The following is a 22640-nucleotide window of genomic DNA, read 5'->3' as shown; positions in this document are numbered from 1 at the left end:
GGGCTACCCTCCAACCTTCCAGTACCACCCCTGGAGAACCCCATAATCTACCCTTCTCCATTGACAATACTGACCATTTAACCCTACTCTCTGTTTTCTATCTTTTAACCAGTTTTTAATCCACAATAGGACAGTTCCTCCTATCCCATGACTCTCCAATTTCCTCTGGAGTCTTTCATGAGGTACTTTGTCAAACGCCTTCTGAAAATCCAGATACACAATATCAACCAGCTCGCAATATTTCCCTTCACTAAATCCATGTTGGCTTTGTCTCAATCTATTCTTTTGAATATACTGTGTAATTTTGTTCTTTATAATAGTTTCTACCATTTTGCCTGGCATCAACATCAGGTTTACTGGTTTATAATTTCCCAGATCACCTGTGGAACCTTTTTTTTTTTTTTTTTTTTTTAAATCAGCATTACATTGGCCACTCTCCAATCTGTATCATGATTGATTTTAAAGATAAATTACATACTACTAACAATAGTCTAATTTTGTTGGTTGTTAAAAGAAGAAAAAAAAAGCAACGTGTTTATTTGAATACTCTATAAGGACTTTGATTGCCAGAAAGGACATATATGGTGCAACAGACTCCTGACGCAGGCCAGTTGGGCCGAAACACAGCTGTGTCGAGTCATATCACCTCAATAAATCCATTTATTTTTTATTCTTTTTGTGTCGTCTCCTTTTTTGATTTTTACATTTTCTATATTCTTTATTTTAATTTTTAATTATTTTTTTTATTTTTTCTTTGGTTCCCCTTTTTTGTGTCATCTTCGCTGTTTTTGATTACTGTTGTTGTTGCGAAGACAGGTTTCTTCTGTATTTTTGACAGTGATGCAGCACAAGTACACATTGAACTAGAAGGTGTGAGCAGAACTTGGGGAGGGAAAGTTGGAGCCCTACCTTTCTGCTTTGGTATGGAAATATGACTCTGAGAAACTGCACAGCTCAGTTACAGGCTTACTCAGGAGTTAGGAATTCTCAGTCTCGATCTGCTAGTAAGAGTGCATAACCATCAGTCTGGGCCGGTCCAGAAGGACTAAAGGAAAGCAAATTAGCAGGTAAGATCTTACCTATAACAGATGTTTCTGTAGACGAGGTTGTTCTGGCACTCAATCCCTCGCACCTCCCCAAGAATTTCCTAAACGTTTTGAGCTTTGGGACTAACTGAGGCGATGAGAAGAGTGCTGTGTGAGAGAAGGGTTGCACATTCTCAGAACTTAACACTAAGTTCTGAGCTCTGTGGGAGCTGTTCTTTCCCAGTGACATGTAATGACTTCACCCACTTCAGTGTCTGATCAATCCTGCTGCCTATGGAAAACTGTTCCAGATGAACAGCGATGACTTCCCCTATGAGGAAGATATGCTATACTGTCTAATCTTGCATGAACACCTCTCTTGCCAGGGTGATGTTTTCCGGACCAGAGGTGGTGGGCAGTCAGTCCAGTTTACAGACGTTGAAACCCTGAAACAAGAATCTCCAACTGGAACGTAAGAAACTTTTAGACCAGTTTGTTCTCTGCCTTTAGGGTGTGAGATGAAGTCTAACTGTAAAACCCAGGATTTGTTGGTTCTGAGAGTCTGAGGCATTCCCAGTGCAAAGTTGTAGGAATTTGTACCATCAGGGAAGATGAGATTTTTTTTTTTTCTTTAGTTTCCATAAACTTACAATGGAATTTCTACGTGTATAGAGAGGATAATTTTAGGTCTGTAGTGCACTCTGTGGGAGTAACATAGTAGATGACGGCAGAAAAAGACCTGCACGGTCCATCCAGTCTGCCCAACAAGATAAACTCATATGTGCTACTTTTTGTGTATACCTTACTTTGATTTGTATCTGTCTTTTCAGGGCACAGACCGTATAAGTCTGCCCAGCACTAGCCCCGCCTCCCAACCAGCCCCTTGATTTGTATCTTTCTTTTTCAGGGCACAGACGGTAGAAGTCTGCCCAGCACTAGCCCCGCCTCCCAGCCACCAGCCCCGCCTCTGCCATCCAATCTTTTTTGTAATGATCCTCCCATCTTGAGTAGAGAAGAGATCTATGCATGACTGATTTTAAGTAGATTTTCTGTAGACAATATATATACTTTTTTACATAGTTGCACTTTGGTGCTTACAACGGAGCAAGAGATGTGTGTGTGGTGATGGAGGTGTTTGCCTTACACCTACAATGTCTACTTTATCTTCTCTAGTCGCAAACGAAGGTCCTCTCCCTCTCCTGTCCGGCAAGAGGAGACCACAGAATCAGAATGGACTGATGTGGAGACCAGAGTAAGTTCAGACAGTAGCCCATTTATTTTGCTGACATTAGACCATCTGTTGCTTCAGTTCTTGACTCTCAATGTTTCCCTTAAACCGTGTTTGACCTGTTGTGATTACTGTTGCTGAAGTACTGAAGTGACATGGTTCATGTAGAGTGGGCTTGGCTTATGTGAACAATATTCAGAGTGTTGGGCATAAATGTTTGATCGTAACTGTTAGAATGGAGTCTCTTCATACATTCAGCAGTAAATTTGTTGCACTGATGCTAGTCATAATTAGTTGATGCTGTGCAGTAGATCGCATGGAACACACAACTTTAGGCTTGGAAAATAGATGGGGGATGGGAGGACACTCGACTCCCTCATCTAGGAGAGATTTCAAGGCCTTCATTCTTTAATCCTCTGTGGTTTCTCTACTTCCTGCAGTAATGCACTGCTTTTGTATAACATGTCTGTTCTGTATTTAGTGTTCATTAGCTGTCGAGATGAGAGCTGGGTCTAGCCTGGGACCTGGATACCAACACCATGGAATACCCAAGTAAGTGTTTGTTTCATTTGACCTTCCATTTCTTTGTTTACCTGACGACCTGGGTCAGGTTCCAGGTAGTTAAAAACAGTCTGACACAAGTTGCTGTTTCTTTTAAGACTGCAGTCAATATGGTGCCACATAATGCCTTAGCACTACCCCTAGCACCCACCCAGGAATAACCCTGTAGCCACTTGGCGGGTCTGGCCCGGTACTGCCCAGGCCTGCCCATACGTGTACCTACACTGGCATGGGAAGAGGGAGGGTCTAGGGGCACCAGGGCCACAATCCCAGGGGTCCCACAGTTCTTGGAAAAACAACCACCCACAGATCGTGAACACAAGTTGCCAAGATTCTTAGTCCAGGACACCAGAGCTAACAAACTTTACAGGTTTATTATCGGTAATAGAACAATGAACGGTAAAAGGTTGAAACACAGCAAAAAGGAACAGGTAAAATAACAAGGATTTGATGTTGAATCTAGCTAGACACTACATAAGTAGTACCTGGGACGGTCAAAAAAAGAAACTGTTCACAGGATTTGAACAGGGCCTCAGCGCAGAGGTCTATTCCCTCCACGCTCCCAACTGAGCCTGGGGAGTTCTAGCATATTCTGGGCTAGATCTTAGGCTTCAGGGCACAGAGCATTAGCACTAAGGATGTTTGACCACTGACACTGCAGGTTACTTTCTCCTCAGGTTTGCCTTCTCTTCCTTTTGGGGAATTTAGCTAAAAAGAAAACAGACTTCTGCTACAGCTATAGTGCAGAGGTCAGGCACCACCTGCTGGCCAACCAAGGGAAATACGCTGAAGAGGAAAATGTGTCATAGGACAGCAATAGAATATGAAAAGGAAACTCACTTGACAATGGCTAAACTCAATTCAAAATAAAGTGTGAGAAATCAACTCCCTGTAATATGCCACCAAATCAGAATTGGGGGGGGGGGGACCTTGGATGACTGTGGTACCCTTAGAATGTTGCTGTAATTCAATGTTTCAACATTCAAAGCACTTTCACAGCTTCTATCATTGGTCAGAAAAAACCCCAACCACCGCTAATCAATTTTTGTAAAAATTATTTTTGGTGTGATTCTGGTCTACAAAAATATTGTGACATAATTCAAATTCACATTTTTGTAGCAAAATCTGTAAAGCTATCGTAAAACTTAAGGGCGTTTAGAGGCAGTCCAATCTTGGCTGTACAGGGAGCCTAGGGGTGTCCCAGGGTGCCCTCCACTTCTGCTCCTCACAGGAATCTATGGGGGTGAGGGTTGTTTGTTTATTTTAAATTTGTGACATTTGCATCCCATATTTCTCCAACATGATTGGTTTCAATGTGGCTTACTGTAAAATTAGAGGAGACAATTCTGACAGTTAAAAGTAGAGTGCCTAGGACGTGAAAGATCTAACCATTGAACAAGGCATTAGGTTGGAGAGATACGAAGCGAGAGTATAGTGAGGATAGTGAGGATAATGGAATGCAAAGTAACTAACAGAAGTGATACATTGGTTCGAGACTAGTTATAGTGAGTGAGGTAGGTATTATGTGTTATCAATGTGAAAGGATTTCCTGAAAAAGAAGGCTTTCAGGTGTTTGCAAAATAGAATATAATTACTCGTTGATCTTAGTCCTTTTGGTAGAGAGTTCCAGTTTTTTGTGCGTACACTGATTTATATCTTAATCCTAGGCAAGTAGAGAAGTGAAGGATGAGGTAACTGCGTTCTCCATTGATACCGTTTCGCAGTGGGAAATCAATTAGATTGGCCATGTATTCAGGAGCAAGACCAAAGATGATCCTGTGGACCAGTGTGCATATCTTGAAAAGAATTCTGGCTCTGATTGGGAGCCAGTGAAGTTTTTAAGTAGTGGGCTGGTGCTTTTGTATTGTTTCTTCCTGTAAATCAGCCTAGTGGTAGTATTTTGGGCTGTTGGCCTTGTGCTTTGGCCGCCATCCTCCAGAAGTGTCAGTGTTTTTTTATTTATTTTTTAAAATAGTCAGGAAACGTCTGCTTATTGCTGAGAGGAGCAGTGCACTAATCTGTCCCTGCATGATAGGCAGTCTTATTGCATTTCCACAGCTTAGTTAGGCGCAAGTTAATCCTCTGACCAGGAGTTCTCTCCTAGGAGAGGCAGTCATCTAGAGGCGAGAAGCCACATGGGTGCATGGCAGTACATGCCAAAATACTGTAATGCCTGTTCTATGGAAGCCGCTGGGCCATCAGCGCTCTTAGCGGTTGGTGCTATGGCTGCAAAGTACACATAGAGATGGCAGTGTGCCCAAATTTGACAGGAGCACCCACCATTTTGTCAACTGCAGTGCCAAGTTCTTGGGATGAGCCCCTGATCCTAATGCCCATACTGGCAGAACACTTGATGGTGGGGTATCTTTTTATTGGACTAATTTAATATCTGAGGAAGGAGGTTTGGCCTCTGAAAGCTACTCAAGCATGTTTAGTCCAAAAAATATCACTTTATTTTTGTTTTATTTTTATTTATTAACCTTTAGAGTGGACTAAAATGGCTATTACCCTACTTATCCTAAATTAAAAATAAAATTCTTTTTTTACTTTTCTGGTTTGATCATTTAATTTTTTTACATAGTAACATAGTAGATAATGGCTGATAAAGACCTGCCCAACAAGATAAACTTATAGCATAAGGTATGATGTGGTACTACATATGTGTATATTTCATCTTGATTTGTCCTTGCCATTTTCAGGGCACTGGCCTTGTTCTCCAGGTACTGAAGTTGAATCTGTCCAGCCATGATCAGGGTACAGACCACAGATGTCTACCCAGCACTGACTTTGCTTCCCAATTACTGGCGTTGCGATCTAATCACTGCGAAGTTTGTTTGGTTCCATGCCTTCTATGCAGAATTCCTTTGTGTTTTTCCCACACATTTTTGAATTCTGTTATTGTTTTCATCTCCACCACCTCCCGCGGGAGAACATTCCAGGCATCTGCCACCCTCTCTGTGAAAAAGTACTTCCTGACATTATTCCCGAGTAGGCCCCTGCAACCTCAATTCACGTCCTCTAGTTCTATCACCTTCCTTTCTCTGGAAAAGGTTTGTAAAGTAATACCTTTCAAATAATTTAATGTCTGTATCACATCACCCCTGTCTCGCCTTCTCCAGGGTATACACATTCAGGTCCTGAAGTCTCTCATGCATCTTCTTGGAACATAAAACCCCATATCATTTTGGTTGCTTATCTCTGAACCACTTCAAGTCTTTTTACGTCCTTAGCAAGATACGGCCTCCAAAACTGATGGGCCCTTGCCAACAACTTATACAGGAGCATCAATACCTCTTTTTTTCTGGTTACCCCTCTCTGTGCAGCCTAGCATCTTTCTGGTCATGGTGTGGTAATGAGTCAGAGAAATAATTTACTTTAGCACACTGGAAAAATAAACAAACCATTCCTCAGCGACCCTCCAGACCAGTCAAGACGCTTGGGTTATGCACGCCACGCCTACCAGCAAAGGGAGACTGAGAACACTAAAACTTAAACCAGTATAAGCTAGCAGCCAACCCCCAAGCAGCCAGTAAATCTCAGTCTCCAGCAGAGGGGTAGACATGCAGCCTGAGCAGTCAATCTGGTCTGGTAGGATTAGATTTTCTTAACTAATACCCTGTATTTCGAATTATTTTTGGTTGAGTGCTTCAAGAAAAGTGGGTCCAGTGGGATTCACTTGTCTCTGTGGAATTTAGCCGGTGTGTGGCTTATTCCCCGGCTGGCCTTTGGTTAGGCAGCCATGTGCCTCCTGTTGTGACAGGAACCTTGAGAGCCATAACTTCTGGCAGTTTGTAGCTTTGAAATCCTCTTTCTGAACTTTGTGCCTGTTGCCTCGGCTCCTGCTATGGCAGGAACCTTGAGTGCTTAACCCCTGTCAGCTCTTAGCAACTGGGCTTTTGTTGTGAGTGTGTAAAAAAAAAAAAAGAGAGAAAAAGAAACAGTGTTTGGCTGCTTGGCAGTGCTTGACTGTGTTGTTTGGGAAGCTGACAGAGAGGCCTAGGGATTTTGAGCAACTTTGGGAGAGCTGGGACGTTAGGGTGTACCGCTTTAAATTTGCGACATCGGCGGGAAAGCCGTCGCGCTGCCATACTTGTGCGCGAAGGGGGATAGACGCGCCAGGAGCTCAATGCAGGTTCTGTGGGGAGCCTAAACAGCCTGATTCTTCGCCTCCGGTACTAGCTGCGGAGGGTTCAGGTAGCGGTAAAGGTTTGCCCGGCTCTGGCTTGTCCTCTGGGCCCGTAGCGGTGGTTCCGATTTTGGCGGGAACTGCCATTTTGGATTCGGGCACTACGGGGGTGGCTGCTCACCCGCTGTTGGAAGGTCTGGGGCAGAGTGCTTCCAGGCCTCCGGAAGGTGCGGGGGCCATGGGGTTTCCTCCGGATTTTATTTGGGCCATGTTTCAGGCCTGGCAGTCAGGCCCTAATCAGTTAGAGCCTCTGAAGGGAGCAGGGCCTCTGGTTGCTAAGCGACAGCGTTTAGATTGGTCTGAAGAGCCAGATTTGTTTTCCTTGCCTCCCTCAGACGACGAGGGTAGTCTGCTGGGGGATGAGTTCCTAGGGGACAAGGTTTCTGAGGAGGAGGGGCCTTTGCCAGGTGAAGACCCCTCGGTGGTGCGCATTTTCCCTATGGATGAGCTTCCTGAGCTGATTGAGCAGGTAGTGTCCACGCTTAGGTTTGATTCACCTGAGCCAGTGGTAGCGGACGCTAAGCAGCTTGACCCCTTAGTTAAGGGATTTCGGATCTCAGAGATATGATCTTCTAGGAGTGGTCCTCCCCAGATTCTCCTTGTAGGGTGAGCAGAGCTATGGCAAGACTGTACCCTATTCCGCAAGGGGATAAGGACTCCTTTAAGTCGCCGACAGTGGATGCGGTGGTGACCGCGGTTACCAAGGCTACGGCTATTCCGGTTGATGGGGGGGTTGCTCTCAGAGATCCGCAGGATAGGAGATTAGAGTCTTTCATTCGGCGCAATTTTGATCTCTCGGCATTGTCACTTCAGGCCGCTCTGTGCAGGGGCCTAGTAGCCAGGGCGTGTTTCCGTTGGGCTGAAAGACTTTTGGATGGCCCGGCCTTAGATAGAGCTTCCTTGGTGCAAGAGCTAGCCAAGTTAGAGATGGGCTCTTCCTTTTTGGCAGATTCTAGTTATGATCTGCTGAGAGCTTCTGCTAAGAATATGGCATTGGCGGTTGGAGCTCGTCGGGCTCTTTGGCTTCGTGGTTGGACGGCAGATGCGGCATCTAAGTCCAAGTTATGTTCTCTCCCCTTCAAGGGGACCTTGCTGTTTGGAGAAGAGTTGGATAAGTTGGTTCGTGGCCTTGGAGAGACCAAAGTGCCGCGTTTGCCGGAGTTGCGCCCCAAAGCCAGGAGGTCAAGGTATGGCAGGGCGTGCGCGTTTCAAAGATACTCGGCGTTATAGGCTGGGTAGGTTCAGTGTTGCGCCTAGAGGTCGATTTTTTGGTAGGTTCAGTGTTGCGCCTAGAGGTCGATTTTTTTCAGCATACTCAGTCCTTTCGTGGAGGTCAGCGAGGAGGCCGAGACGCGCCGGGGGGAGGTCTGTCCTCCGGGCATGCTTCACAGTGAAGGTGTACGGGTCCAGCCTCTGGTAAGGGTAGGGGCTCGTTTGAGTCAATTCTATCAGAGGTGGACCCATATCACGTCAGATCAGTGGGCACTCGAAGTGGTGCGAGACGGGTACGCGCTGGAATTCGAGACTTTCCTTCCAGATTTTTTCCTCGCCTCTTCGTGCCGCTCTCGGGTCAAGGCCAGGGCGATTCAGCAGACGCTTCGTCGGCTGATAGATCTGGGGGCGGTCATTCCCGTGCTGGTTTCAGAAAGGGGGACAGGTTGTTATTCGATTTATTTTGTGGTCCCCAATTTTGTGCGCTGCCATTCGGTCTGGCTACGGCGCCTCGTACCTTTTCCAAGGTTATGGTGGTTGTGGCAGCGGCTTTGAGGAAACAAGGAGTGTTGGTACACCCATATCTCGACGATTGGCTCATTCGCGCCAAGTCCCTTCAGGAGAGTGTGGATGCGACGGCGAAGGTGGTAGCTTTCTTGGAGTCGCTTGGCTGGATGGTGAACTTGGTCAAGAGTCACCTAGTACCGACTCAGTCCCTGGAATATCTGGGGGTTCGCTTCGATACGGCGAAGGCCCGGGTGTTTTTACCGGCAGTTCAAATTGCCAAGATGCCGTTATTGATTTGCCAGTTTTGTGCCAAACGGTTCCCGTCTGCTCACTCTTACCTTCAGATTTTGGGACTCATGGCGGCATCGATAGAGGTAGTGCCCTGGGCCAGGGCTCACATGAGGCGGCTGCAGGCGGCACTGTTGGAGCGGTGGTCTCCTCAGACTCAGAGCTTGGAGAAAAGACTGCGCTTGCCGGATCCAGTTCGTCTCAGCCTGCGATGGTTGCTTCACATGCCGAATCTGGAAATAGGCATGCCCTTGGATCCTCCGGAGTGGACAGTGCTAACGAAGGATGCCAGTCTAGCAGGTTGGGGGGCGCATTGTCTCGGACAGGTAGCTCAGGGTCGGAGGAGGACTTGTGGTCCATAAATCGGTTGGAAACTCGGGCGATAAGGTTGGCACTGCAGTCCCTTCAGTATCTCCTCGAAGGCAAGGCAGTTCGAGTACTGTCCGACAATGCCACGGCGGTGGCGTACGTAAATCATCAGGGGGGTACCAAGAGTCGAGAGGTGTCAGAGGAGACGGCGGAGTTAATGCGTTGGGCAGAACTTCATCTTCAGAGTCTCTCGGCAAGTCATGTAGCTGGAGTAGACAACGTCAGTGCGGATTTTCTGAGCAGTCACACGTTGGATCCAGGAGAGTGGTCGCTACATCGTCCATTGTTCCGTCGCCTAGTGGAGTGGGGTCTGCCATTGATAGATCTCATGGCCTCGTCAGACAATGCTCAAGTACCCAGGTTTTTCAGCCGGCGGCGAGATCCGAGGTCCGAGGGGATCGATGCTCTGGCGCTCGCGTGGCCCCCTCACCAGCTGTTGTACGTGTTTCCTCCTTGGCCCTTGATAGGACGGATAGCTCAAAGAATAGAGCGGTACGCCAGGACAGTAATTCTTGTGGCTCCAAATTGGCCTCGTCGGCCTTGGTTTGCTGATCTAGTACGTCTGGCAATAGGCGGGGCCGCTCACGCTGGCGGAGACGGTGGTGTTGGTGCAAGGTCCGATCGTGATGCCAGATCCTTCTCCGTTCTCGCTTAAGGCCTGGCTCTTGAAAGGGACAGGCTGAAGAAGAAAGGTTTTTCAACTAAGGTGATTGATACTATGTTGCAGTCCCGTAAACGTTCCACGTCCTTTGCTTATGTTAGGGTGTGGCGGATCTTTGAAGGTTGGTGTAACGATCGTTCTTGTTCGCCTTGGACTGCTTCCATTCCGGAGGTGTTAGAGTTTTTACAGGATGGTGTAGACAGAGGTCTTGCTCTTTCCTCTTTGAAGGTGCAGATTGCGGCTCTGTCCTGTTTTCGGGGAAGGATACGGGGAGTCTCCTTGGCGTCTTCCCCGGATGTGGTTCGGTTTTTACGTGCTGTAAAGCTGATTCGTCCTCGGCGGCCGGTTGTACCGCCGTGGGATTTGAACTTGGTGTTGGAAGTCTTGGTAGGGCCTCCCTTTGAGCCTTTGGGGTCGAGTACTCTTAAAGATCTTACTTTGAAGTCGGTGTTTTTGGTGGCTATTACTTTGGCGCGGCGAGTTTCGGAGTTGCAGGCTTTGTCTTGTCGAGCGCCTTTCCTGGCTTTTTCGAAGGAAAAGGTCTCTTTGAAGCCTGTTCCAATCGTTTTTAACCCAAGGTAGTGTCGTCTTTCCACGTAAATCAGGACATTTCTTTGCCAGTGCTGGGAGATAAGTTGGGAGATGCGTCTCAGTGCTGTTTAGCCAAGCTGGATGTTCGGCGAGTCTTGAGGGCTTATTTATCCAGAACTCGGGAGTTTCGGTCTTCAGATAGGTTGTTTGTGTTGTACGGCGGTCCAAAGAAGGGAGCTGCAGCTTCTAAGGCAACTATTTCTAGATGGTTGAAGGAGGCGGTTTCCTCGGCATATTTGATCAAGGGACGTAGAGTGCCTGACCAACTGAAGGCGCATTCGACCAGGGGAGTAGCTTCCTCCTGGGCGGAGAGTGGTCTGATTCCGCCTCAAGATATTTGCAGGGCGGCGGTCTGGTCCTCGTTGCATTCGTTTGTGAAACATTATAGACTGGATGTGCAGGCTAGGGAGGATGCCAGTTTTGGTGCGGCAGTGTTGACTTCTGGGATGAAAGGTTCCTGCCCTTAGGAGTTGTACTGCTTTCGTACTTCCCAAGCGTCTTGACTGGTCTGGAGGGTCGCTGAGGAAGGTGAAATTAGGTCTTACCTGCTAATTTTCTTTCCTCTAGACCCTCCAGACCGGTCAAGAACCCTCCCGCTGTGTACATGTTTCTTTGTGGTGAGTATGATTGGCAGAGTTCTGGTGTTCTTATGGTCTATTTTGCTGTGGCTGAAAGGTGTCTAAATTTCAAGTCTTGCTATACATATATTTCCTCTGCATTTCAGAGAGGGACTGTAGCGCTGTGGCGTTCGGTCAGTTGAAGCACGTGTTTCATGTTTTTTGTTTCTGAGTACAGGGTTCTTTGACCTTTAGGAGTTGTAATCGTTTATTGGTTTCGTTTGTTTTCTACTTTGTTAAGGATTTACTAGCTGCTTGGGGGTTGGCTGCTAGCTTATACTTGTTTAAGTTTTAGTGTTCTCAGTCTCCCTCTGCTGGTAGGCGTGCATAACCCAATCGTCTTGACAGGTCTGGAGGGTCTAGAGGAAAGAAAATTAGCAGGTAAGACCTAATTTCACCTTTTATTTAAAGCACAGTCCAGTGGAAATTTTTCGGTTCTATATCTTCTTTCCAAATGACAAATATATCATCAATAAATCTGTTCCATAATATATAGTAACATAGTAGATGATGGCAGAAAAAGACCTGCACGGTCCATCCAGTCTGCCCAACAAGATAAACTCATATGTGCTACTTTTTGTGTATACCTTACCTTGATTTGTACCTGTCCTTTTCAGGGCACAGACTGTGTAAGTCTGCCCAGCACTATCCCCGACTCCCAACCACCAGCCCCGCCTCCCGCCACCGGCACTGCCACCCAATCTCGGCTAAGCTCCTTAGGATCCATTCCTTCTGAACAGGATTCCTTTGTTTATCCCACGCATTTTGAATTCCGTTACCGTTTTCATTTCTACCACCTCCTGCGGGAGGGCATTCCAAGCATCCACTACTCTCTCTGTGAAAAAATACTTCCTGACATTTTTCTTGAGTCTGCCCCCCTTCAATCTCATTTCATGTCCTCTCGTTCTACCGCCTTCGCATCTCCGGCAAAGGTTCGTTTGCGGATTAATACCTTTCAAATATTTGAATATCTGTATCATATCACCCCTGTTTCTCCTTTCCGCCAGAGTATACATGCTCAGGTCAGCAAGTCTCTCCTCATACGTCTTGTAACGCAAATCCCATACCATTCTCGTAGCTTTTCTTTGCACCGTATAATGAATTCTTTAAAGGGACATGTTTTGAAATATTCTTTTTCAAAATTTGCAACATACAGATTAGAAATGTCTGGAGCCATCATGGTCCCCACTGCCCGTACCCTTGAATTGTTTATAAAATTTGCCAATCAAATTAAAAAATACTTTTCAATGCAAGTTCTGCTAATGAAACAATAAAAAAGTGAGTATCCTAGATGGTCCTCTATTATCTAAAGTATTTTTAATGACCTCTATAGCGCTGTCCTGTGGAATATTTGTGTATGAAGACTTTGTGGCAGCTAATGTTATATTCCCAACTGCATTTGAAATCCCTGATTGATATCGTGTGAATCCCAAATGTAGGATGACATTTGATAGAAAAGGTCACAGAAATTTATCTGTGAATACAGATAAAGTTCCAAAAGACTGAACCAGTGGTTGATACAATAGGTCTTCTGGTAGTATAGTTAAACATTTATATATACTACTACTATTTAGCATTTCTATAGCGCTACAAGGCATACGCAGCGCTGCACAAACATAGAAGAAAGACAGTCCCTGCTCAAAGAGCTTACAATCTAATAGACAAAAAATAAATAAAGTAAGCAAATCAAATCAATTAATGTGAACGGGAAGGAAGAGAGGAGGGTAGGTGGAGGCGAGTGGTTACAAGTGGTTACGAGTCAAAAGCAATGTTAAAGAGGTGGGCTTTCAGTCTAGATTTAAAGGTGGCCAAGGATGGGGCAAGACGTAGGGGCTCAGGAAGTTTATTCCAGGCATAGGGTGCAGCGAGACAGAAGGCGCGAAGTCTGGAGTTGGCAGTAGTGGAGAAGGGAACAAAAGTGGGGATAGGGAAGAAGCTGGAAACTACAGGCCGGTAAGCCTCACTTCGGTTATTGGAAAAGTAATGGAAGCCATGCTGAAGGAAAGGATAGTGAATTTCCTGGAAGCCAATAAGTTGCAAGATCTGAGACAACATGGTTTCACCAAAGGGAAATCGTGCCAAACGAATCTCATTGAATTCTTTGACTGGGTGACAGGAGAATTAAATCAAGGACGTGCTATGGACGTCATCTACTTAGATTTCAGCAAGGCTTTCGACACGGTTCCCCACAGGAGGCTCTTGAATAAACTAGAAGGGCTGAAGATAGGACCCGAAGGGTTACAAGGTAAAGTTTGCCTTTTTGCGGATGACACCAAGATTTCCAACAGAGTGGACACCCCGGAGGGTGTGGAAAACATGAAAAAAGATCTGAAGAAGCTAGAAGAATGGTCTAACGTTTGGCAATTAAAATTCAATGCGAAGAAATGCAAAGTGATGCACTTAGGGAGTAGAAATCCAAGGGAGACGTATGTGTTAGGCGGGGAGAGTCTGATAGGCACGGACGGGGAGAGGGATCTTGGGGTTGATAGTATCTAAGGACCTGAAGGCGACGAAACAGTGCGACAAGGCGGTGGCTGTAGCTAGAAGATTGCTAGGCTGTATAGAGAGAGGAGTGACCAGCAGAAGAAAGGAGGTTTTAATGCCCCTGTATAAGACGTTGGTGAGGCCCCACCTGGAGTATTGTGTTCAGTTTTGGAGGCCGTATCTTGCGAAGGATGTTAAAAACATGGAAGCGGTGCAAAGAAAAGCTACGAGGATGGAATGGGATTTACGTTCCAAGACGTATGAAGAGAGGCTTGCTGACCTGAACATGTACACCCTGGAGGAAAGGAGGAACAGGGGTGATATGATACAGACGTTCAAATATTTGAAAGGTATTATCCGCAAACGAATCTTTTCCGGAGATGGGAAGGCGGTAGAACGAGAGGACATGAAATGAGATTGAAGGGGGGCAGACTCAGGAAAGATATCAGGAAGTATTTTTCACGGAGAGGGTGGTGGACGCTTGGAATGCCCTCCCGCGGGAGGTGGTGGAGATGAAAACGGTAACGGAGTTCAAACATGCGTGGGATATGCATAGAGGAATCCTGTGCAGAAGGAATGGATCCTCAGAAGCTTAGCTGAAATTGGGTGGCGGAGCAGTTGGGGGGAAGGGGGGGTGGTGGTTGGGAGGCGAGGATAGGGGAGGGCAGACTTATACGGTCTGTACCAGAGCCGGTGATGGGAGGCGGGACTGGTGGTTGGGAGGCGGGAAATACTGCTGGGCAGACTTATATGGTCTGTGCCCTGAAAAGGACAGGTACAAATTCAAGGTAAGGTATACACATGAGTTTGTCTTGGGCAGACTGGATGGACCATGCAGGTCTTTTCTGCCGTCATCTACTATGTTACTATGTTACTATGTCTATAAGAAGGATTTATTCATGGAGCGGAGTGCACGGGAAGGGGTGTAGGGAAGGACGAGTGTGGAGAGATACTGGGGAGCAGCAGAGTGAATACATTTATAGGTCAGTAGAAGAAATTTGAACAGGATGCGAAAACGGATAGGGAGCCAGTGAAGGGTCTTGAGGAGAGGGGTAGTATGAGTAAAGCGACCCTGGCGGAAGATGAGACGGGCAGCAGAGTTTTGAACCGACTGGAGAGGGGAGAGGTGACTAAGTGGGAGGCCAGCAAGAAGCAGATTGCAGTAGTCTAAACGAGAGGTGACAAGGGTGTGGATGAGGGTTTTGGTAGAGTGCTCGGAAAGAAAGGGGCGGATTTTACGGATGTTGTAAAGAAAGAAATGACAGGTCTTGGCAATCTGCTGGATATGAGCAGAGAAGGAGAGTCAAAGATGACCCCAAGGTTTCGAGCTGAGGAGACAGGGAGAATGAGAGAGCCATCAACAGAAATAGAAAACGGGGGGAGTGGGGAGGTGGGTTTGGGGGGGGGGGTGGGGGGGGGGAAATGAGAAGCTCGGTTTTGGTCATATTAATTTCAGGTGGCGTTGAGACATCCAGACAGCAATGTCAGACAAGCACGCTGAAACTTTGGTTTGGATGCAAGGTGAGATATCAGGGGTAGAAAGGTAGATTTGGGAGTCATCAGCATAGAGATGGTAGGAAAAGCCATGGGATGAGATTAATGAACCAAGGGAAGAAGTGTAGATAGAAAAGAGGAGGGGACCAAGAACAGAACCCTGAGGTATGCCGACAGACAGAGGGATAGAAGTAGAAGAGGATCCACCAGAGTGAACACTAAAGGTGCGGAGGGAGAGGTAGGAAGAGAACCAGGAAAGGACAGAGCCCTGGAATCCAAGTGAGGACAGGGTATCGAGAAGTATGCTGTGATCGACAGTGTCAAAAGCAGCGGAAAGATCAAGAAGAATGAGGATGGAATATTGACCTCTGGATTTAGCCAGTAATAGGTCATTGGAGACTTTAGTAAGCGCAGTTTCGGTTGAGTGGAGAGGGCGAAAACCAGATTGTAGTGGGTCAAGAATAGCATGTGAGGAGAGAAAATCAAGGCAGCGGCGGTGAACAGCACGCTCAAGTAATTTGGAGGGAAAAGGAAGGAGGGAGATGGGTCGGTAATTAGAGGGACAAGTAGGGTCGAATGAAGGTTTCTTAAGGAGAGGTGTGACCACAGCATGTTTAAAGGCAGCAGGGACAGTCGCAGTGGAAAGTGAGAGGTTGAGAATGTGACAGATAAAAGGAATAAGAGCAGGAGAGATGGCATTAAGAAGGTGGGTGGGAATGGGATCAGAGGAAGAAAGGAGAAGTGTAGTTTCCTCAATAGTAACTTCAGGAAAGGAGGAAAGGGAATGAGGGGAAGGAGAGAGAGGGGAACGGACTAGTGGAGGGAGAGCTGGTGAGGTAGAGAAAGCAAGGTTTATCTTTTGAACCTTGTTGTGAAAGAATTCAGCAAGGGTCTGAGGAGATAATGAAGGGGGAGTTGAGGGAGGGGGCACCTTGAGGAGAGAGTTCAATGTGGTGAAGAGAAGTCGAGGATTAGAGCCAAGAGAGTTGGTCAGTTGGATATAATAATCCTGTTTGGCACGTAAAAGAGCAGATTGGAAGGAGGTCAGCATGAACTTAAAGTGTAAGAAATCAGCAAGGGCCCGAGATTTCCGCCAGAGGCGTTCGGCGGAGCGGGTACAGGAACGTAGGTAGCGGATATTAGAAGTCAGCCAAGGTTGGGGTTTTGTACGCCTTACAGGGCGGGTCATCAAAGGTGCAAGAGTGTCTAAGGCAGAGGATAGAGTATTGTTGTAAGAAGAAACAGCCTCATTGACAGACGTGGATGGTGCCACAGTAGAGAGGAGGTTTGAAACATGGGAGTAATACATAAATCGTGAGAGTAACTGTTTTACTTTGAAGACTTAGTAGATGCAGGTTTAGAACAAGGATTTTGTTTGAGAAAATCAGCTTCTTTATTCAATCTTCTCTTGCAAAGAGTTTCTGGGATCATTTCTCAAAACCTGGTAGAAATTCCTGTCATTTGTCTTAGTACTTCTGATAGAAAGATCTAGTCATAATGGCAATTGCTCCCCCTTTATTTACTGTTGTTATTACTAGAGTACAGTCTTTTTTTTTTTTTTTTTTTTTTGTCTTCCACTGACTTTTTTTTTTCAATTTTTGTCAAATTATTAAAACCATTTTGTTCCTCTAATTTATTTATTTCAAAGTAATTTGTATAAGCTTTTATCAATGGCTCATTGTCCAGGAAGTATCCAATGGGAATCTCTCCTATGGATAAATTGAAAGAGAGAGATGAGCAGAATGGCTAGAAACAGTGACACATTTGAGGTGGGGCACAAGGAAGAAGTTGCTCTCAGATCTTCTGATGTGGACTTACCCGTTTTGAGGGCTCTTAATAATATGGTTTCTTGAAGGCCCTTAATTTGAACTTTTGCTGTTCCTGTTAACTGAAGTAAAGTAGATATGGAATAAAGTAGCAGCCTACTGAGATCAGTAATCTATGAACTAGGAAAGCCAGAGTTCAAATCTTTCCTCTCCCACTCATGACCATCAAAAAGTCACTTTATTCTTCATTGTCTCAGGTATAAACATAAGTTCCTGCCAAAAAGGGTTTATACTTACTGGCTGTGCCCAATCAAAAGTTACTTTGAACTCAGCTTTACAAACCTGATTTTTAGATTTAATTATGCATCTTTTGAAATGTATTGGATTTTGCGGAGTCAGGACTCGGCAAGTGCATGAAGAAATTTGGCTTAACTGCTAACTTCCTTTTCTCGAGTCCAGACAGATCAGACCAGTCCAGGACGTGGGTTTATGTTCATCCACCAACAAACAGAATATTGTAAACGGAGCAGACTGCAAAACTTTCTCCATTTCCATCTGCTGGTAGGGGAGCATAAACCCATGTGTCTGGACTGGTCTGGCAGGGCAAAGAGGATGTGGTTATAAAATCTCATAAATGCAGCTATATCTAGCAGTTTGACAATTTATTTTTTCTGGGGCTTTGTTTCAGGAAATGTGAAGTTAACTAAATTTTAAGTGTGTTTTTGTACCTTTTTATTCAACAGGCGCAGAAAACCCTGATCTCCCTAGAGAGAATCCTGTTCCTGTGACCTGAAAAGGGATTTCTTTGTGCTTTTGGCTGTGCTACTGGGGACAATGGCATGATTCCTTATGCCATTATATTAATGTGTTAGTTGAGTGAGCATTATATGTCTATGGCCTCAGAATATTTTATGGGTTCCAGAAGAAACTAAGCACTGAGGCAGTTTGTTTTCTCGTAGAGAATTCTAGATTCAATCATGGCTGTTTTTTCTATAGGGTTTTACATGTGTTTATATATATTGTATACTGCTATATACCTTCCAGTTCTGGAAACATTTTTTTAAATAAAGAAACCTTTGCTGCTATTTTTCTAGCTGCAAGAATGCACTTTAGAAATGATTTTCTTCCACAGTAGCTCCAGTCGGGTCCCACCGTCAGCAAATTCTGAAATATCCCTGGACTCCCAGCTGGCTGGTTAGTCTGCTGTAATGTGGTTACATCCATGCTGTTTAATGACCCAGAAATTAACCAAGAACTGGTGTTTTATAGATGTGCAGATTTTCTGTAAACATGTTAATAAAGTACTCTTTACAAGGCATTGAAGCAGAGTATCTCTTCGCACTCAGACATGACAGTTTAAGAATGTAAATATATTTCCTCAGCAACCCTCCAGACCAGTCAGGACCCTTGGGTTATGCACGTCTACCAGCAGAGGAAGACTGAACACTTCACTTTGAACACTGAGGAAAAACTGGCTGGTTGGGGTTCTGTACAGGTTACATACACAGTCTCCAGCAGAGGGCAGACATGCAACCTGACTGGTCTGGTAGGCCCTAGGGTTTCGTCAGTGCTCAGAGTCTTGGACGTAACCCTGTACTTAGGCTCTCTTTGTGCTTCTGAGGTGTGGCTCCAGTAGGGCCCCGTTTTTCCCCTTGGGGTGTTACAGCCAGGTGGCCGGGACCTTCCCCTTGTGCTGCTGTCCTGGGAGAAAAGAAAATGTAAGGAGGATCAGAAGCTACCTTTGTATTTGTTATTAAGAGATATGTAGTTTGAGCAATGAAAGGTGGTGGTTGGTTGGGGTATTTGGGGGGAGTGGGTTTTGATTAACGTATTGTACCATTTGGTCATGTTATATGGAAAGCTGGCAGTATGGACTAGTACCCGTTTGCAGCTGGGAAAGTGGACAATTGGGTGATCTGTTTCTTCTTGAGGTCTAGTAACGGTAGCTCTACTAATAACATATAGCTTGGTGCCATACCAGACAACCTGTATACAAAAGTACATATTTGAAAACCACCCTCTGATACAGGGATTGCAGCATTGGAGTAGCAGGGTTGTATTTGGATATGCCACAGATCAGACATGCAGAGCTATTTTGTACTGTTTGCAGCTTTTTGAAAATGTATTCCCTATATTCTGCATATACTGCTAACATCTGGAGGAGTGGCCTAGTGGTTAGGGTGGTGGACTTTGGTCCTGAGGAACTGAGTTCGATTCCTGGCACAGGCAGCTCCTTGTGACTCTGGGCAAGTCACTTAACCCTCCATTGCCCCATGTAAGCCGCATTGAGCCTGCCATGAGTGGGAAAGCGCAGGGTACAAATGTAACAAAAATAAAAATAACCCTTCCTCAGAAAGAGCTCCATTTATTAGTACTTTCTACTCAACCCAGTCAGTTTAGGACCCATACTTTTGGGCACTTGGTTTATTAGCTGTCAATGTGGAACTGGCTCATAGGCTTTGCTGAAATGTAAGTCCACCTTCCTCAGCGACCCTCCAGACCGGTCAAGACGCGTGGGTTATGTCCTCCTACCAGCAGAGGGAGACTGAGAAAACACTAAGCTTTTGAAGCCTGTATATATAACCTGTGCAGAACCTCCACTAGCCAGTATTTTCTCAGTCTCAGCAGAGGTAGCAGTTGACAGCCTGTGCAGTCTCCAATAATCTGGTGAGGTAGTTTGTCATTGGGTCGTAGGATTTTTTCCTTCCAAACTTTATTCTGTTGCAGTACCCTGTACGTGTGTGTAAAAAAAAAAAAAAAAAAGTGCTTTGGGGCCCTGGGTCTGGTGGGGCCCAGTTTTTCCCCCTGGGGTGTTACACCTATGTTTGGGTCCCTCCCCCTGTGCTGCTCTCTATTTCTGTTTGCTTGGCAGCTTTGTGCCTCGGCTGCTTTCTCAGTATTGTAGCCTTGAGTGCCTTACAATTTCCAGATGCCAGAGTTGGAGTACTGTGCCTTTAAGGGCATTTATTTCTTTATTTTCAGCGGACCGAACGGGGGTTTTGATTCCTTGCTGGAACGAGAGAGCAGCGCTTTCTCCAGTGCTTTTGCAGTGTGAGTGAGTTTTTGGTTTGGCGCGTTTGCGGAACAGCTTTTCCCTTCCCTCGTGGTTTATGGCGGCCCAGCTCATCTGATGTCGCGCGTGCTCGTGGCGAGGGGTAGAGGCGCCGGGCGCTCAGTGTAGCTTTGCGGTGCACCTATAAAGGTGGCTGCGGCACCCCCCGACTTGACCGCGGAGGGATCGATGGTGTCGGGAGTCTCCGGGTCAGCGGGAGCGTAGGCAGGGCCGCTGTCAGCGGGAACAGTTTCGGCGGGAACAGCCGCCATCTTGAGTCTGACGCGGCCCGTGGAGCCGGCTGGTTTTGGGCCTGCGGCCTCCGTTTTTGGCACAAAAGGGCCTAATGACGGTCCAGGAATGGTGGGCTTTCCTCCAGATTGTCTGGACGCGGTATCAGGCCTGGAGATCGGGACCCCCCCTCCCCCCCCCCCCCCCCCAATTGGAAGAGGGGGCTATTTCCGTCTTGGCTGAGAGACCACGGTTAGAGTGGTCAGAGGACAGGCAATGTTTTTCTCCTGTAGCTGCAGAAGCTGCGCTTAGTGATCTGGGGAGTCAGATGGAATTGACGGCTCTCAGGAGCAGGATTGTTGGATTCCTGGAGAGGATCCTTCAGTAGTGCGGATTTTCCATAGAGATGAGCTGTCAGAACTCATAGATCAGGTGTCGTCCACCCTTCAGTTTGGTCCTGAGGTGGCTTTGGGGGAAACTGTCCAGGATCCATTGGTGAAGGGCATTCAGCGTCAGGCGTGATCCTTCCCTATGAACAAGGATCTCCGGGAGATGATTTGTCAGGAATGGGATTTGCCGTGTAAGGTGGCAATGGCGAGGCTTTATCCCCTCCCTCAGGGCGATAGGGATTCCTTTAAGGCTCCCACGGTAGATGCAGTAGTGACGGCAGTAATTATAGCTACGGCTATCCCGGTTGATGGAGGAACGGCCCTCCGTGATCCTCAGGATAGGAAGTTGGGATCTTTTCTCAAGCGTAGTTTTGTTTTGTCGGCTCTAGCACTGCAGGCCTCGGTTTGTGGGGGTCTGGTAGCTCGGGCATGTTTTCGTTGGGCCGAGAAGCTCCTGGATGATTCGGTAGATGTTGGTTCTTCTGGGGGTCAGGAGTTAGCCGACTTGGACATGGGTTCATCCTTTTTGTCTGAGGCTTTTATGATTTGTTGCCTACTTCAGACAAAAAATATGGCTATGGTTGTGGGTCTCTGCCACTTAAGGGAGCTATGCTCTTTGGAGAAGATTTGGACAAGTTAGTGTGAGGTCTTAGTGATACCAAGGTTCTATGGCTTCCAGATTTTCGGTTCAAGGCAGGGGCCAGAACTAGTTCCTCTCGGGGACGGTTTAGGGAGGCTCAGCGGTATAGGCCGGGCAGATCGAGTGAGACCTACCCCTAGCTGTCTGTTTGTCCAATTTAGATTGTAAGCTCTGTTGAACAGGGACTGTCTTTTCATGTTAATTTATACAGCGCTGCATAAGTCTAGTAGTGCTATAGAAATGTTTAATAGTAGTAGGACCTCTAGGGGTCGGTTTTTCCAGCGCACACAGTTCTTTCGTGAGAGTCGTCGCGGAGGGCGTGGCTTTTCCGCGGGAGGTTAGTATTCAGGCCACAATTCCCAATGAAGGTGTGCGGGCTCAGGCTCTGGTGCATGTTGGGGCTCGGCTGAGTCTGTTTTACCAGAGTTGGGCCCAAATCAGGTCAGATCAGTGGGTTCTCAAGGTGTTTCGAGGCGGATGTGCGCTGGAATTCGAAAGCTGTTCTCCCGAAGTGTTTCTGGAATCCCTCTGTCGGTCTTGGAGCAAGAGAGCAGCAGTGAGGGACACTCTGCGGTGGCTGCTCGCGTTGGGAGCCGTGGTTCCTGTTCCTTCAGATCAGCAACGCTCAGGGTGCTATTTGATCTATTTTGTGGTCCACAAGAAAGAGGACACTTTTCGTCCCATTTTAGATCTCAAAAGGGTCAATGCGGCACTCAAGGTGCCCTCTTTCCGGATGGAGACGTTGCGGTCGGTCACTGGTGCGGTCAGGAAAGGAGAGTTTCTCACTTCCCTGGATTTGACGGAAGCTTATCTTCACTTTCCTTTGTGCAGCCTTTTGGTTCCAAGTTACAGGGTCCGATTCGTCGGTTCCTTGCAGAGAAGGCACCGACGGCCCGTACTTATCGTCAGGTCCTGGGCCTGATGGTGGCGACCATAGAGGTAGTTCCGTGGGCCAGGGCGCACATGCGTCAGGTACAGTCAGCTCTGCTCAGTCGTTGGTCCCCTCTGTCGCAGGACTTGGAAATGTGTTGTCCGCTGTCGGTGGCCCCTCGTCTCAGTCTCCGCTGGTGGCTCAGTCCGCGCAATTTGGGAAAGGAATGCCGTTGGAGTCCCCACAGGGGCTGGTAATGGTCACGGATGCCAGTCTGCAAGGTTGGGGGGCACATTGTCTCAGTCAGGTAGCTCAAGGCCGGTGGTCTCGGGCAGAAGCAGAGTGGTCCATCAACCGGCTGGAAACTCGGGCCATTCGGGTGGCGCGCCAGGCCTTGACGTCGGTGGTTCGCCACAAGGCAGTCCGAGTGCTCTGTGACAATGCCATGGCAGTAGCATATGTCAACCG

The 22640-nt window shown here is 46.8% G+C and overlaps 1 protein-coding gene across 12 annotated transcripts in view; it reads left to right on the top strand.

Moving 5' to 3' along the window:
• The window catches only part of LOC115458851 (kinesin-like protein KIF23), a 222104-nt gene extending 203799 nt beyond the window's left edge, over positions 1-18305 (top strand). For all 12 annotated transcript variants that reach the window (XM_030188680.1, XM_030188687.1, XM_030188679.1 and 9 more), the window contains 4 exons: positions 1412-1497; positions 2199-2277; positions 2735-2805; positions 17733-18305. In XM_030188680.1, coding sequence (XP_030044540.1) covers positions 1412-1497; positions 2199-2277; positions 2735-2805; positions 17733-17748 — 252 coding nt within the window. In that variant the 3' untranslated portion in view covers positions 17749-18305. The remainder of the gene's footprint in view (positions 1-1411; positions 1498-2198; positions 2278-2734; positions 2806-17732) is intronic.
• Positions 18306-22640: the final 4335 nt, after the last annotated feature.

Source organism: Microcaecilia unicolor, unplaced genomic scaffold, assembly GCF_901765095.1.
Source record: "Microcaecilia unicolor unplaced genomic scaffold, aMicUni1.1, whole genome shotgun sequence".
NCBI classification, from domain to species: domain Eukaryota; kingdom Metazoa; phylum Chordata; class Amphibia; order Gymnophiona; family Siphonopidae; genus Microcaecilia; species Microcaecilia unicolor.
The sequence above is the reverse complement of the archived record's forward strand: the minus strand, read 5'-3'. Positions and strand labels throughout refer to the sequence as shown.